This window comes from Delphinus delphis, chromosome 16 (assembly GCF_949987515.2).
Source record: "Delphinus delphis chromosome 16, mDelDel1.2, whole genome shotgun sequence".
In the NCBI taxonomy this organism is placed as follows: Eukaryota; Metazoa; Chordata; class Mammalia; order Artiodactyla; family Delphinidae; genus Delphinus; species Delphinus delphis.
In genome coordinates, this window is record NC_082698.1 from 29,729,224 (window position 1) to 29,745,191 (window position 15,968).

At 53.3% G+C, this 15,968-nt stretch overlaps 1 protein-coding gene across 5 annotated transcripts in view; it reads left to right on the forward strand.

Moving 5' to 3' along the window:
- Positions 1-3,407: 3,407 nt before the first annotated feature.
- Positions 3,408-15,968, forward strand: part of CRTAC1 (cartilage acidic protein 1) — a 156,264-nt gene continuing 143,703 nt past the window's right edge. The window contains exon 1 of one of the 5 annotated variants that reach the window (XM_060034328.1): positions 3,408-3,817. In XM_060034328.1, coding sequence (XP_059890311.1) covers positions 3,794-3,817 — 24 coding nt within the window. In that variant the 5' untranslated portion in view covers positions 3,408-3,793. The remainder of the gene's footprint in view (positions 3,818-15,968) is intronic. The other 4 variants (XM_060034329.1, XM_060034327.1, XM_060034326.1 and 1 more) reach the window with 4 other exon arrangements.

The window sequence follows — 15,968 nt, forward strand, 5'->3', positions numbered from 1 at the left end:
GACTGAAATGACACACCCAAATGTCTTGAGCTTTTAGAAAATGAAGTGCTATGAAACTTTTCTAGTATTTTTTTTTGAAACATAAATACATTTAATTGGAATAAATTAATCAGCAAACCCTGTGTTCATTCTGTGCCCAGTTTCACGCTGGGTTCTATGAGGTAGTCAAGTACAAGGTACAAACTCTGGACTTAAAGGGGCTTCTATTCTGAGAGGAAGGCCAAGTTTTTCTGCATAAGAAACAATTAGAGAGAACGCAGGACAATATGTATAATAGAGTGCTAAGATGTTGCAGACCTGCAGCAGGGCTGAAAAGGCAAAGCTCCAATGCAGGCCAGAGCAGTTTTGGAAGATGCTGTGAGAAGTGAGACTTAGTCGGGTGCCAGAAGATGAGAAAACATTTTAGGCAAGTGTCCCAGGTAAGAATGGACAAGGTTTGTGGGGGGACAGTACAGAGAGAGTCAGCGTGTTGGGAGGAGACTGAACAAGCTGGATGGGGGTAAGGAGCGTGTTGAAAACATATGTGTGTTAGTCTGCTCGGGCTGCCATAAGAAAATACCACAGATCAGGTGGCTTAAACAAATGAATTTTATTTTCTCACAGTAGGAGGCTGGAAGTCCCAGACCGAGGTGCCGGCAGGTTTTTGTTTCTTTGGGGGCTTCTCTCCTTAGCTTGCAAACGGCCACCTTTGTCTGTGTCCTAAAATGACCTTTCTTCTGTGTGTGCCCAGAGAGACAGGAAGATCTCCAGTGTCCCTTTCTTTTCTTATAAGGTCTCCAATCCTAAGGATTAGGGTCCCACACTTTTGACCTCATTTAACCGTAACTATCTCTTTAGAGGCCCTATCTCCAAACATAGTCACATTGGAAGTTAAGTCTTCAACATATGCATTTGAAGGGGACACAATTCAGTCCATAAATGTGCATGTGCCCCGAGAAAGCAAGATATGTCTGGGAAATTTGTGAGGGCAAGATGTCTACAATGATACAGGCAGGGCACAGACATGAACTGAGTGAATGGACATGGAGGACATTAGAGGAATTAGAAATTACAGGACCAGAAAGGCCTGGCCCACCGACTGAACCCTTACAAGTTCAAGTGCAGAAACCAAATTGCATTCCCTAAAGAACTTCCTGGAGAGACTGTCTCCGTCATTTCCTGCATTTCTCTGTCCTTCCCCAGCACCTCTGGTCTGATGCACCCTTACTTGGCTAGCTGCCAGAAAGTGTGAGATCATTATAGAGCTGTTTTGTACAGAAAGCCTATTCACATCTGGATGGCTAATGCTGATAATTACTGCGCTGGTTACTAAATCTGTCGGGCTTAGGTGAGGTGAGGCTCCACAGCTGGGGCTCCTGCTAACAGCTTCACCGGCAAAGAGAGAGAGGTGAGAACAAAAACCACGAAAGATGTGCTCAGAAGCTTGGGATTGAGTGAACCTGGTTAATTACCAGTCACTTGCTGTCTCCCAGAGTTGGAGTTTCTGGCTAAGGAATGCTCATAGATCAGACAGAACATGACAACCTGCAACTTATTTCTACACTAAGAGGGTGGCGGGGACCGAGATGCAGAGACAAGTGTGGAGATGGTCTCTCAGGTGCCGGGGCCATCACCACATGACTCAGATGCCCTCAGAATACGGTGGTGGTATGAGGCAGCATGGTGCAGAGCTCACCGGACTCCTTGTGGAGAGAGCTGGGGATCAGGTGTACCCATGGGGCAAAGTCTATTTGCTCTTTGCTGAAGCTTCTGAATCTGGTTTTGAGGATCCACGAACTCCCTAAAATTGCATGTCAACACGTGTGTATGTGATTGAGCAGTTTCCTGAGACACAGACTCATACCATTAATCAGATTCTTGAAAGGCTCAAAAGAGTTCTGTGATTCCCCAAAAGGAGGATGATTATAAACCACTGTCCTAGACCCCTAGAGAAACAGGAGCTTGACATTGGGCAGAGCCCCAAGAGAGACTCAGGGTCCCTAATGATCCTGAAATTATACTCAAGGTGTGTGTGTATGCCTGTAAATGTGTACGTGTATATTTTTCTAGAGAAAGGATTCAATGGTTTTCATCAGATTGAAAACAGCCAGAAGGTTTCATCACCCTCAAAAGGTTAAGAACCTGAGCTAGATCCAGGACCCCCAAAGCGAGAAAGATTGCCTGTCCTTAGCTATGTCTTTCCAGAGGACGATCACAGCCACCTGAAATCAGGGCCCAGAGTAGGCTCTGGTAGTTCTGCTCAAAACCTGGGGATAACCGGGTCTGGGGTCAGGGGCTGGCTGTCGGCGTCTCCCACGAAAGAGCACATTTGGAGTCAAGTGCCCAGACAGCAGGGTGGTGGTCATAAAGGCATCAATAGATGAGAAAACAGTCCTAGGTCCCTCCCTCTCTGATGGCTTATTCCCAGGTCTTTCTCTTCCCAAGCCCAGTACCCCAGCTCTCAGAAACCCCAAGTCCTTATTCAGTTCAAGGTTCATTCAGTAAATCCTTACTGAGCGCCTACTACGTGCCAGGCCCTATTCTAGGCGCAAAATAAGGGACCTGACTTGAGAGTGTTATCGACCTAGGCCAGTTTCCTGCCCCGCACACGGGCACTTTGGGCACTGCTGACCAAGGGCTTTCCTCCCAAGCTTAGCCCCCCGCTGCACCCTGCCCTGAGAGGCTGAGATCGTCCCGCCCACGGCAGGGGGCTGGGGTTCGAGGAGGGGGGGAAGCAGTACCTGTGAGCAAAGCGGTGAGGGAGGCTGGATGGACGCACCGGACCAGAGTGGGTGGGCCGGGCTCAGCCTCGGCCCTGTCTGGGCAGGGGCTAGGAGGGGTAGGGTGGGGTGGGGGCACCGCCCGCAAGGCCGGCGGGCGGGCGGGGGACCAGGCGGGAGGGAGAGACGCTGCCCGCGACCGCCTCCGCCGCCGCGCCTCATCTCCGAGCTGTGCTCGCCCGCTCCCCGCCCTCTGGGGCCGTAGCGAAGCTCCGCTCTCCATACTGAGCAATCCCCGGAAGGCACTCGGACACGTCCCCTGACCGGATAAAGATCGGCTCAGCGCTCGCTCCGCAGCGCGAAATCTCGCCATCACCGCGGCTCGCGCGGCCGCTCCGGCCCGGCCCGGCCCGGCGACGCCAGATCGCTATCTGGGGAAACGGGAAGGCACGCCGCTGTCCCAGCCGCCACTCTCGGCCCTGCGCGCAGGGGTGACCGCGGGGCCCTGGGGCTCGCCGCCCCCCCTCCCCCCGCCTTCCTTCCCGGCGCTTCCTCCCGGGGGACCCCTGCTTCCCGCCAGCCCCCGGCCCCCAGCGCCCAGCCAGACGCCCTCGCCCCCCTCGCCAGGTCCCGCTGCCTCCTGAAGGTTACGCGACGCCGCGGTGGGGCGCAGGGGGGCACCCGCCCTCGCCGCCGCCCACCCCAGCGCCCGACGCGTCGCGCGCGGCCGGCCGGGCTGCCGGCGGCTGCCACCGCAATCCCGGCTCTAAATCAGCGAGGGGAGGCGCCCCTCCCCCCACCCGGCTCCCCGGGCTCCCCGGGCCGCGATTGGCCACGCGGGCGCCCCCCACCCCCGGGCCCTCAGCTCCAGCTGCGGCGCCATTGGCTGCGGGTCTCCGCCAGCCTTTACATAAGCCCGGGCGCGCTCGAGTGGAGTTGTATAAAGCGAGCGAGCGAGCGGCGTCGGGGCGGGAGGCTCCAGGCCAGCCCGGGACCGGGGCTGGGAGCTGGAAGGCAGCGGCGGCGGCGGCAGAGGCGGCAGCGAGCTCCCGCTCTCCGACGCCCCCAGGCGGTGGGGCTGAGAGAGCCCGAGGATGGCTCCGAGCGCAGACGCCGGCGTGAGTACCCGCTCCGGTGCCCCTCACCCACTCAGGCAGAGAAAGTTTCTCCCGCCCTTTGCGCCCCACCCCGATCCGCCCGCCGGGCTGGCGGGGGTGCCGCCCGGGAATCGGGGAAGACGGAGACCGCTAAGGCGGCGGCGGCTTGGCTTCCAACTTGCCAAGAGGCGCAGGACTCGACTGGCGCGCAGAGCCTCCCGCGGGCTGGGGTAGAGGCGGGTGCGGGGCCGGAGGTGGAGGAGAGGTGGGAGCGGAGGTGCGGGGGCGATAGCCCTCATAGTTGCAGAGAAGGTGTCGGGGGCGTCCTGGAGGTCAGCTGTTTGGGGAGAGGGCACCGGGGCTGGGAGGGGGCGGAGCAGGTGAGGAGGGATGTGCCTGGGGTAGTGGGGAGTCACCCAGCGAACCAGGCTCAGCTCCGGGCCTGGGAAGCTACTGGCCTCGGCCGGGTGCCTAGGCTTCCAAGATGGGGAGGAGCCCTAGGGGAAGCTAGCTCTTCTTCCCCGGGAAAGCCGAGCTCCCGGGCACAGCGCTGGGTGGCAGAGAGCTCGGGGAGCCAGCCCAGCGCGCGGCGTAGCTGCCGGCTGCCTTTGCTGGACCGAGGTGTGGTCCGCTTGCTTTCAGCCTATCTCAGGCAAGCCAGCTTCAGGCATTCCAGGGGGACCAGGGATCCTCCTCAGCCCAGTGGGGACACATGGAGGCTTTGATGGGGCAGCAGGCCGAGCTTGGGGGCATGCCCAGCAATGCAGCGCGCTTCTTCGCAGTACAGTAGTTGGGAGTCCTGGTTAGTCCTGTTTCTGCAGAAACCAACTCAAGAAACCAGAGCCATCCCAGCCTGGATAGGAGCCTCCCAGAGTGGCCGGGAAGTGTTTCTGGGGTTGGGGAGGGGGGTCACTTTCCTTCCTCGGGGAATGACTAATGAATATTGCCGCTGGTGGTGGTAAGGTGTGCACGTAGTGTGGCTTCTGTGTGTCCCAGGAGGTGCTTCAGCTCTCCAGGCAAGACATATTCTTGAGTCACACTTGAGGTGTCTTCTGGGATGGGTGCAGGATTTCCCAAGTGAAGCCAGGTGGAAAAGAAGGCAAGAAGGTTCCAGGGATAGGGGACAACTCTGTAGTGCTGCTTGAATCAGGGGAGAACTCTTGTGGGAAGAGAAACGCTGTTGGTGGGAGATTTTTTGACCCTGATGACTTGGGGCTGCAGCTCCCCAAGACTGAATTAGAGCGAATTCAGAGTCACCCTGTACCTCATTCTCAGCCATGAGGAAGGGGAGATGGAGAATGGAAAGTGGGAATATGGCGGTTCTTCCAATATGGCCCTTGAGGAAGCTTTTTCTCTCAGTCTGACTTGATTAAGAACATGTTTCTGGCAGCAGGTCCTAAAGTCCATTTAAGGGACAATGAAGGGAGTTTAAGGTCTTGATGCTGGCTCAGTGGACCACAGTTAGAATATCCTGGTTTACAGTTGGTACTAATGGTCTCTGGAGAAGGTCTAAAGTGGGCTGCTCAGTTGGGGCTGTATCCTGTACCCCATCCCTGAACATGAATGAGTGTTTTGAACTCCTAGGGAAGCTGCATCAGCCTGTAGATCTTTCAGTGGGGCTCTCAGTTCATACCCCCAAACCCAGCTCCATCCTCTACCTGCAGTCAACATTTTTCTGCTGCATTTCCCAAGACCTTCTCTCCACTGGGGATTTGTACAGCGAAATACCTGCTTGTTGCTTTCTTCTCTCCTCTCCATCTGGGCTGCACCTGGTGTTCTGAACCCTGAGGTTTATTACTCTGCACCTTGATGTTTGGTTAAGACGTCCTACAGCAGCACCGTAGTGCCCTCTGAATGTGTGGACCGATGGTCTGTGTAATTCTGGAGAGTGAAACATACTCTTATAGAGACCGGCCTACAGACCAGGAAGGTAGTCCTATTAAACAGCTGTGACAGTCCCGTTCTCAGTCTTGCTTGCTGCCTGCTGAGGCAATGGAAGCTGCCCAGCAGGCTCTTTGGTGCCCAGTAGGGGGCGCCAAAGGCACCCAGCTCAGGACCACTGACTTCTCACTTCTTGCCCTTCATTGGTCATAGTAACTTAATGCTTTAAGCAGGTTCAGGCTATAGCCTTTAACCATCACCTTCATGATTGGAACCCTTCTACCACGTACTTCCTGGACTTCAGGTGGTCTGTGGTCTCAGGTGCAATGAGACAGATACATGTACAGCATTCCAAGGAAATAGAGCTGGTACCTAGCCCCACCTGCTCTCTGAGATCATCCTTTGTGTTTGGTGCTGGTGTGTTCTTTGAACTTGTTTACGACTCATAGAGCCCAAGAATATTAGAGCTAGAAGAAAGGAACCTTGAAGAGCACCTACTCCAACGCCGTCCCACATGCACACTTAATTTTCAGATGAGAAAACTGAAACCCAGTTAAGGCAAGTATCTTGCCCAAGGTCACATGGCTATTTGGTGGAAGGATAGGACTGGGTCCTAGGATTTCCAGTCCTCTACTTAGAGCTCTTTCCGCTCCCATGACCTGCTTCCTCTTTACTATGGAGATGGACGTGTGTTCTCTGCACAGTAAGTGTTCATAATTGCTGACTGATCAGACATCGGTAAATTAATAAATCTAGTAAACTGGGGGAAATTTCCTTTGAATCTGTTATTCAGACTGAGGAGGTGAGGAGCAGATAAAGTTCTCATAATGTACATATACAGGTAACAGAAATTCCTAATTATTCTTTCCCCTTCCTCCATTATCTTGTCTTGTTATTTCAAGTGGTCTTATAGGCAAAAGCAATGCGACTCCTGGTTTCTGTCCACGCACGTAGGAATCAGAAATGCCCAGCCCCTTGCGGTGGTCTTGGAACCCAAGCCTGGAGCTTTTCTTTCCTTCTGTTCAGGCATGCTAGAGTGAGGTCTCTCTGACCTGTCGTCACACCACTGCCTATGGGGCCTCCAGTACTCAGATCCTGGGTGAAGGGGAGAGTTTCCAATCAGTATTTGCCCATTTCCCCATCCTTGCTGCTCCCAGCTCAAGGTCAGAGTTCTAGGATGTTCTATTTTTGCAAAATCCTCATATTAGGGCTTCTTGGGTGACCTGGAAGATACTACCATTTCCATTGCCCTTTTTCTTTTCTGTGAGGCTGGCTGTTGACATCTGAGCCAGGCCCTGGGAAGGAGGTTTGCTGAGTGGCCTGTGGGCTGCCCCCTCTGTGTCCTCTCCCCACCCTGCTCCTTTGCACTCTGCATAGAGCCCCCCCGCCCCGAGCCTCTGCAGACTTGCCAGCAACCCTCAGGAGGGACCAGTGCTGCGGAGCCAAGATTCCAAGAGGCGGATCCTCTTCTGTCCCTAAGGCTCACCTGAGGGATGCTTGTTGCCAGGGAAGGTGCTTGAGTTTCCTCATCTCCTTCAGGCTCACAGACAAGTTGGGTCTTTTTCTTCAGGTAGAGGAGGGAGGTGGTAGGATAATGTGGAACACCGGAGAGCCACAGCCCCCTCCTTGAAAGCAGGGTTTCTGAGAGGCTGTGCTTGGGATCTGCGCCTGATTCCAGCTCTAGCTGAAGAGTTGTGCCAGCATTCCCAAGGCATGGTTTGGTTCTGGATAAGCCCAGAGGAATATACTTACATAAAATACAGCTATAGCACAGTACCTCTGTATTTTTATTTGAATGGGGGAGTGGCATTAGACACTGAGGAAACAAGAAGTCGCCTCTTTCATGAACCCCACCAGATGGTTGACCCTTAATCTTACTCTCGCTGGGAAGGCAGCTCAGTAGTGGAAATGACTCAGGCTTAGAATCCGGCTCCTCACTTCCTGCTCAGGCGCCTTGGACAAACCGCTTAACCTCTGCATGCCTCAGTTTCCTCCTCTGCAAAATGATGAGGCTGGCAACCTGTGATGAGTGTAGGATAGTGAAAATCAAGGAAGATAGTCTTTAACATGCCTCTACCCTTGGTGAGATGTAAAGAGGTATTCAGCTGGGAGAGGACATTATTGCAGGACCCCTGGGAACCACACTGGGTCTTCCTTTTCCCGGCGAATGAGACCGAGTGTCCAGGTTCGCACATCAGCCTCTGCTCATAGCAACATCTGGGCTGTGGACAAGGCCTCCTTGGCAGGACTCCCTCCTTGCCCTCTTCCCTCCCCCGTGTTGGGGTTTTCATTTCGGGGTTCTGCCATGCTTGGGGAAAAGAAATTTTACAGGTCCCAGGACAATTCTGAGTGTGATAGAAGGCCTTGAGCTATTGATTCCTAAGGAAGGATCTTTGTGCTGGGAGAAGGCTTCCTCAGAGCCCAGTGATTTAAGAGTGCTGACAAATCCGTGCTCACCGAGCCTCCTGCAGGCTGCAGATACAGGCTTCCAGGCCATCCAGGGTTCTACGAGGGATTTCTGGGGAGCCTGGCTGGTTGCTTAGGGGACATAAACCTGTGAACTCTCTTTAAGAGAAGGTATGAAATCAATCGGTTCATTATCACACCAAACACACGCTGGACCACGGAGGGCATTTAAGAAATGAGAAGTAGCAAAGAACTAGGAGGTTGTGTTTGAACAGTGTGTGGAAAAGTGTGCAGGGGTTGGGGAAGAGGCGGGGGCAGGAAGACCTTTCTCCACTGAACCACATGGTCTTGACCTTATTGAAGTCCTTGGGCAGTGAACGGAGGGATTACTTTGCCCACTTGACAATGTGTGTAGACATTTTTGATTGTGACAACTGGGGCAGGGAGTGCTTTGGGCATCTAGTTGGTAGAGGCCAGGGATGACATTAACCATCCTACAATGCACAGGACAGCCCCCCAACAAAGAACTGTCTGGCCCGGGAAGTCACTAGTGCCAAGGTGGAGAAACCCTGGACCAGAGCATCACATCATGGAATCACAGCATGTTAGAGGTGGGAGGGATTTTAGAAGTATTTTCACCCGATGCTCCCACTTCATAGCTGAGAACCCTGAGATCCAGAGAGGTGAATAGACCAGCCAGGGTCACACAGCAAACAAGTGGCAAAGCTGGTCTGGGCCTCAGATCTGCTGTCTCCTGAGAATGACTTACCCAGACTCTCCACAAAGTTGTTGTAAAGATTCAATGTGAGCTGTGAAAACACTTAGAAAATTATAAAGAGACTATTATTAATATTGCTATGATTAGGAACTTGGGAGTTTGGAAAGTTCTATTTCTGGCTATGCCACTGACTCATGGTACAAGTGGGCACGTCATTCCCCTACCCCCAGGCCTCTCTGTGAGTGCGTGTGGGGTCAGGGGTGGTCTTAGCGAATGATAATTATATCATAATCATTGTCTTTAGAGAAAAGCCCAAAGATTTGCCCTTCAAAAACCCTAGACACTTACAAAAAAGAAAGGATAAAAATTTTCCTTGAAAGAAATCATGTTGACTTCGTAAGAAGCAAAGCGTTTGCTTCTTGGAAAAATTCCAGTACCCGGGCCCTGTGAGTTGGTTCCAGCCCAGGAAATCTGATCAACATCCGGCGGAGAAACCGATAGCTCCCCAACTGACAAGCGGCTGGATTTGTCCCCGCTCCCTCCGCGACTTCACCACCCTTTCCGGCTCAGCCCTCTTGGCCCAGGGAAGTTCTGCAAGGAACTTGAAGGAGGGGTGGGCAGGCGTGTCATTAATTAGGAAAACCTTGTTTACTTAAAAGACATATTCTTAAAGATCTCGTCCAAGGGACATTTTGACATATTACTTGAATTAACCACAAAGGAATCGTGTTGCCGAGAGTGTGAAATGACCCTTCCTGTGGCTTCCAGTTACTCTTATCTTTGTTTGCACCCAACAAGTACAGTGACAAGGTCATGGGAATCACTGTGGAGCTAAGGGGTCCTGTTGACTGAGGAAGGGACCGTGGGGACTTCTTCCCTCCCTAACAGCCGCTCCACCTACCTTGAGAGCCACCCCCTCCTCCGGATTTCCTTTGTCCCTGCCCTCCTTCGGGACCAGCAGGTTGCAGGGGAACCCCTGTCCCCCACCTGGACAGGCAGAGGAGCCTTGCAGGGGTCATGGGAGCAGCCTCGGCTGGAGTTTCTCACAGAAGGCCCCGCCCTGCCCTTGCCCTCAGGATTGGAGGTGGGACGTTCCTAGAGGCTGTCCTTAGAGGACCAAGGCTCCACCCCTCCCTGCCCAAATTGGGAGGGCAAGCTCACTCATAAATCTCACCCAGTTCCTGTCGTGCAGGTGGTGAGCATCTTGCGTGTCCAGGGCAGCCCAGCCTCTGGAGGTCAGTCCCTGTAGTCAGAGTTGGTGAGCACACGGGCCCTTTCTGTCGCCCTGCCTTAGTGATGTCACGTTCCCTTTCGCCCTAGTCTAAGAACAGACTCTTTCTTGGAATCGCAATCATGCACCAGTCATCCGAGAAGCTATGTATATCCAAAGAGCCTTTTGCAGGTGGGGAAAGAAGAGTTCCCAAGAAGGAGAAATGCTGCCTTGCAAGCAGCGGGGGTGGAGACATGTGTCTTTTGTTCTCAGCTGTAAACCCAGTGCCTTGCACAGTGCTTGGCATATGGAGGGGCTCCACAGGTGCTCGGTGGGTGAACAAATGAATGTGTGAATGTAGGCGGCCAGTCTGGGGCAGATGTGGCCCTTGGTATTAAAGTGGATCTCCAGACAGGCCTGGGTCCATAAGGCCAGCTTTCCTTCCCAGAGCTGGCGCTTGGCCCCAGGGCTCTGTAAACCTCCAAAGGTCCCACGGATCAAGCAGGGTCTGAGGAGCCCACACAGGGCCCACTTGTGAGATGGTACCAGCTCTAAGCCTGGAGCAGGGCTGAGTTTCTCCTCCCCTTCACTTCTTGTGGGTGCCCACTGCCCCCATCCTCCACCAGGCTGCTACAAGGAAGCTCCGTGCAGGTCTATCTTGGTAGCTGTAAGCTGATAGAAGAGATGATCATTTGGATTTCCACCAAAGACAGACTGGAGAGTGAATCATTGCTTCACGGAAAGATTCCCAGGAGAACGCTTTTAAATAGCAAGGTCCGCTAATGCATTTTAAATGATTTAGAAAAAAAACCTGACCCGTAGACACTTAGGCTCGGAAGAGAACTTTGGAGGTCATCCAGTACCACACCGTCAACTGCCCACAGCTCCGGGACGTCAAGGTCCCCTCTGTGATACTCTCACTCACTTTTTGGAAACCAGCCAGTCTAGCCGTTCTGCACACTGTTGCCCCAAATCTAATCGGATCTCTACCCGACTTCAGACCTCCCTCACCGGGTGACTCCAGGCTCCTTCCCAGATGCGCCAGGCGGGTTCTACAGGCCCCAGCTGCTGCCTCCACGCAAGACTGTCTCCGCCTTCTCCTGCACCCTCCACTCCGCACCCCAGACACTGCATTCCAAAGGCATTGCCACCTGCACCGAGCTGAGTCAAATCCACCTGGAATGTAGCTCCCATTGGAATCCAGATTCCCTGTCTCCAGGGGGCCTTTCCTGCCTGCCCTTCCCACCCCCTACACACCTCGATACTTAATCCCTCCCTCCTACGGGCTACGTCTGCACTTTGTACCTGTTGCTACTCTGAATGCCTACGCCTGTATCATGTGTCCCCCCTAGAGGACTGTCAGCTCCTTGAGGTCAGAAGCCATGCCTCAGGCATCGTTTCTAACCTGGCCCTTAGCATCTGCAAAATGCTTGAAAATGGATGTGTATGTGACTATAAACCGAGGGGTTTTGCATTTGGAAAGCAGTGTTTAAAATGTCAAAGAACTCCACCAGGTCCCTAGACGAATTAGTCACAGAAGCCAGCCTATGCCTCAACGTCTGACAGTCCCGTGGGTTCCATTCGACACTCGGCAGCTACTCCCCGACAGGGAGCACCTGGTGGGCCTGGACTCCGTCTCCTGAGATGCATTCGTTCATTCGAAAAACATTTATGCGGTAGTAATAGCATCACTGTCGTCGCCATTACCTACCACGTATGGACTTTGCCAGGCACTGGGCATGCGTTATCTCATTTCATTTCCCATTTTACAGACCCGGAAGTCCGAGCAGTTGATAATACTCATTAAGGACCTGCACTGCCTTGTGCGTGAGGCTGGGAGACTCCATTTGTCCTCTCACTTTCAGAAACACCATTTCACTAGCCTGCGGGTCTCTGTGGCATCTCCCAGCCTGGGTCCCCTGCGTTTTCGTCTGCCTTGTTCTGGAGCAGGACCAAGCCTCTTTTGTATAAGTGCAGCCGCAGGCAGCATCTGGAGTTCTCTCCAGGTAGCGGGAAGGAAGAGGAAGGCTTATACTTTCACGGTGCTGGGGAAGATGCATAGGACATGGTGGCCCCGGGGGGCTGGGGAGGTACAGAAGGTCTGGTGTTTGTCTTCCAGGCTGGCAATGCGGAAGACGGGGTGGAGAAACGCCGATGACTGAGGCATTAGAATATACGCTCCACGGGAGCAAAGACTTCATTTTGTTCTCAGCTGTTTTCCCGATGCCCAGACAGTGCCTGACAGAGGTGCATAAGACTAGCGAATGAATGACCGAGTGAATGACTGAATGGCAGCTTTCTCTCCATTTGGGCCACAGTATTTGCTTCCTAGCTGGCCTCTCTGTTTCCAGGCCCACGCTCCCACGGCCTCCTCCACACCCCGCTGCTGCGGTGTTCTCTCCAACACGTCCCTCCAGCCAAGTCATCCCTCACCCTTCTGGCTTGTGTTGTGCCAGGCCTCCGCAGCCTCTTCGGACCTCCTAGCCACGCCCCGACCCACCACCCGTCCTGTCCCAGCCACTCCGAGCCTCCTGGGGCTGCATGACCCTGCTCAGCCACCATGCACGTGCTGGCTCCTCAGCCTGGAATGCTTTCTCCACCTTGGCCCTCTGGCCAGTTCATCACTGCCTCGTAGGCCTTCCCCAGCACCCCCAGGCAGAGATGCTTGCTCCTTCCATTGTGCTCCCATCTTACTTCCTTTAAGACAAGTCTGGTGTAGTGAAAGACACTGTTTAGTGTAGTGTCCAAGGGCACCATTTCTGGAGCCAAATGGCTTAAACACAAATCCTGGCTCTACCACGTACTAGTTGTGTGACCTTGAGCAAGTTACTTAACCTCTCTGTGCCTTCATTTCCTCATCTGTAAAATGGGGACAAAAGTGGTACCTACCTCACAAGGTTACTATGAGGATTAAATGAGATCATCCATGTAAAGGGTTGGAGTAGTGCCTGGCACATAGTCGGTGGTGGGTAAGTGTTGTTATTACTACCCATTCCTCATATAGTACTTGTTATATGAAATTGCAATTAAAAACAAATCTCCGTTTGCCTTGTGTACAGGGTCCCGTGAATTAGGTTGAAGAGTGACATGATCAGCTCCGAGATTTAGAAAGGGAGCTCTAATGTGGAAGTAGGGAGAGATGAGAAGAAAGGGGGAGCAGTGAACAAATATTACTGCTGTTCAGTTGAAGGATAAAGGGGGCAAATCCCCAGCAGTGGGGATAGAAAGAGTGGGCAGCTTCGAGAGAGATTCATGAAGTGGATTGACTCGGTGATCCAGCAGTTGTGAAGAATAAGGAAGAAGCAAGAACCAAATATGACTCCAGATCTCCAGTTTGAGTGTTGGGGTTTGAAAGGGTCCAATGAACAGCATCCCACTTCCCTGTTCAGATTCAGGACCAATGAAGGGAAAGAAAGGTGGGGAGGGACAGGGGAGGGGAAGAGAGAGGCAGGGCTCAGACAGATGGAGATTAAAACGCTACCATCATTACAGATACAGCTGTTTGGAAGGCCAGGCTTCAAAGTGGGATTCACGGAGCTGATGTACCTGCATCCCCACTGCAGCCCTCCCTGTGGGTGGGGGCAGGCCTGAGCCTGCCTGGCCAAGCTCAGCGCATGGCAGAGAGTGGCCTCTGCAGGGAGGCAGGTCCAGAAAAGGCTCTCCGGGCCCAGTTTTTCCAAACTGACCCGTCTGGTGAGTCCCTGCTCCGGCCCTTGGGAGGAGGGAGTGGGAAAAGGAGGGGAGTCAGGAATGATACACTAGTCCAGGGGTTCTCAGTCTCAGCACTGCTGACATTTTGGGCTGGGTAATTCTTTGTTGTAGAGGGCTGTCCCCTGCACTGTAAGATGTTTTGGCAGCATCCCTGGCCTCTACCCACTAGATGCCAGTAGCACCCCCCTTCCCTGGTGGGACAACCCAAAATGCCTCCAGACATTGCCAGCTGTTGAGGGCAAGGGATGCAAATCACCCCTGGTTGAGAACCAGCGCTCTCATCCAATGGAAGGTCCTCCGGATGGAAACCTGGGGAGGGAAAAATAAGTGCTCCCTCTAACTTATGACCCAGTGTGGGACCTTTAAATAGGCAGTGCTAGGAGGGCAGGTTGGGATGGCATCTGGTTCGCCAGACCTTTGAGGAGTCTGCTGTCTTCCTTCTCTTCTCCTCCTCACTCTCCTTATCCAGCTAACTTCTTAGCATCCTTTACCACTCAGCTACACCATCCTACCTCCACAAAACATTCTTCTTTTCCCCCTCCACCTGGCTAGTGTAGATACCTTTGTGCCCCTCCTCCACAGCACCCCTCACCTTGTACTGCAAATGTTGACTAGCTTTCTCCCTGTGACCCCAGCACCGAGCACAGCCCCAGGCCCATTGGAGGTCCACAGGAAGTGTCACTGTGGGTCAGTAAGCTCCCCTAGCTCTCCTCTAACGATGCCTTAGTCCCAGGCGCTCCTCTGTGTAGATCCGGTGGCCCAGCCCATGCAGGGCGGAATGCTTCTGTGGCTGCCTCTCTTCCTCAAGCCTTTGCCCTCCTACAGCTTCTAGAAAGGGTCTGTGCTCCCTGCTGGTTCCCAACATCTGAAGCATTCAGGGCTCTTCCTTTTGTGAGAGCTCAGGGCGGTGTCCTTGGCTCTTGCGATAATTGCTAAAGAACTGCGTGCCCTAAAAATTGCCCTGGAAGCCACAGCTGCCTGACCCTACATCAGAGATCTAGGTTGCTTGGTTACCAGTTTTCAGACCCAATTCAGGAAAGTCCCGAGGCCGCAGAAAACTGAGTTCGGCTGCATGTGACCCACAGCCAGTGTCTAAAGACTGTCTAGCCTTACAGCTATCTGTGTGAAAGGAACGGAAATAAGCAGCGAGCCTGGCCCCCGAGAGCCGTTCACTAGCTCACTTTACCCTGGAAACCTCGGCATGTCATAGGATTCCCAGGTTACCGATGAGGACACTGGAGATCCGAAAGATTAAGAACCTGCTAGTTTCTGGTGGAGTTGAGGTCCAAATCCAGGTCCCCGACTCTGGGCTTTGGTTTGTTTATTTATCTTTCTCTCGATCCCACTGAGGATTGTTAGCTTGTAGAATACTTTTAAGAAATTATTACAAAGCAATTCTTCCCACCGCCTGAAACACAAGCCCGACCACCTCTCGCCCTTGTTAAGAGCCCTCTTTGCCCCCTCCTCTCCCTTCCCCTGCAGGAGCAGCCCAGGTGTTCCGGTCCTGCACCCTCTGGCCAAGCTCTGCCACTGATATTTATCCTTGCCTCCGCCGGGCTGCACTGCCCCAGATGTCTTCCCATTGCGCTAAACACTACTTACTTACTACTTAACGCCACTGCTACCTGTAGATAGCTAGTAGGTGCTTGTTACACAGCATTCAAGAAAACAAAAAAGTTCAGTTCAACATACTTTTTTTTTTTTTTTTTTTTTTTTTTTGCTGTATGCGGGCCTCTCACTGTTGTGGCCTCTCCCTTTGCGGAGCACAGGCTCCGGACGCGCAGGCTCAGCGGCCATGGCTCACGGGCCCAGCCGCTCCGCGGCATGCGGGATCTTCCCGGACCAGGGCACGAACCCGCGTCCCCTGCATCGGCAGGCGGACCCTCAACCACTGCGCCACCAGGGAAGCCCAAACATACTTTTTAAAATTCGATTTTTAGCTTTTCTCCACATTCTCCCCAAAGATTGAGATGTTCCCAGTGGGGTGACAGGTTTCTGAGCCAACTGTGTAAAACTTGAGGTCACTCCAGCACCTGCTGTCCTTCTGCTTCAGGCAGTACCATCCGGCTCTGCTTTCTTCCCCAAACTCCATATCCCGCCTCTTCCTGTGATACTCTCTGGCTAAATAGATTTTCTTGGTAGACCTCAACAAGCTGGTGATGAATTCCGGTAGTAGAAACATTTTTCACTTCAAATCAGAGTGTAGCTTACACTCCCAGCTGGGGACTGTAAGTCTGGGGCAGTGG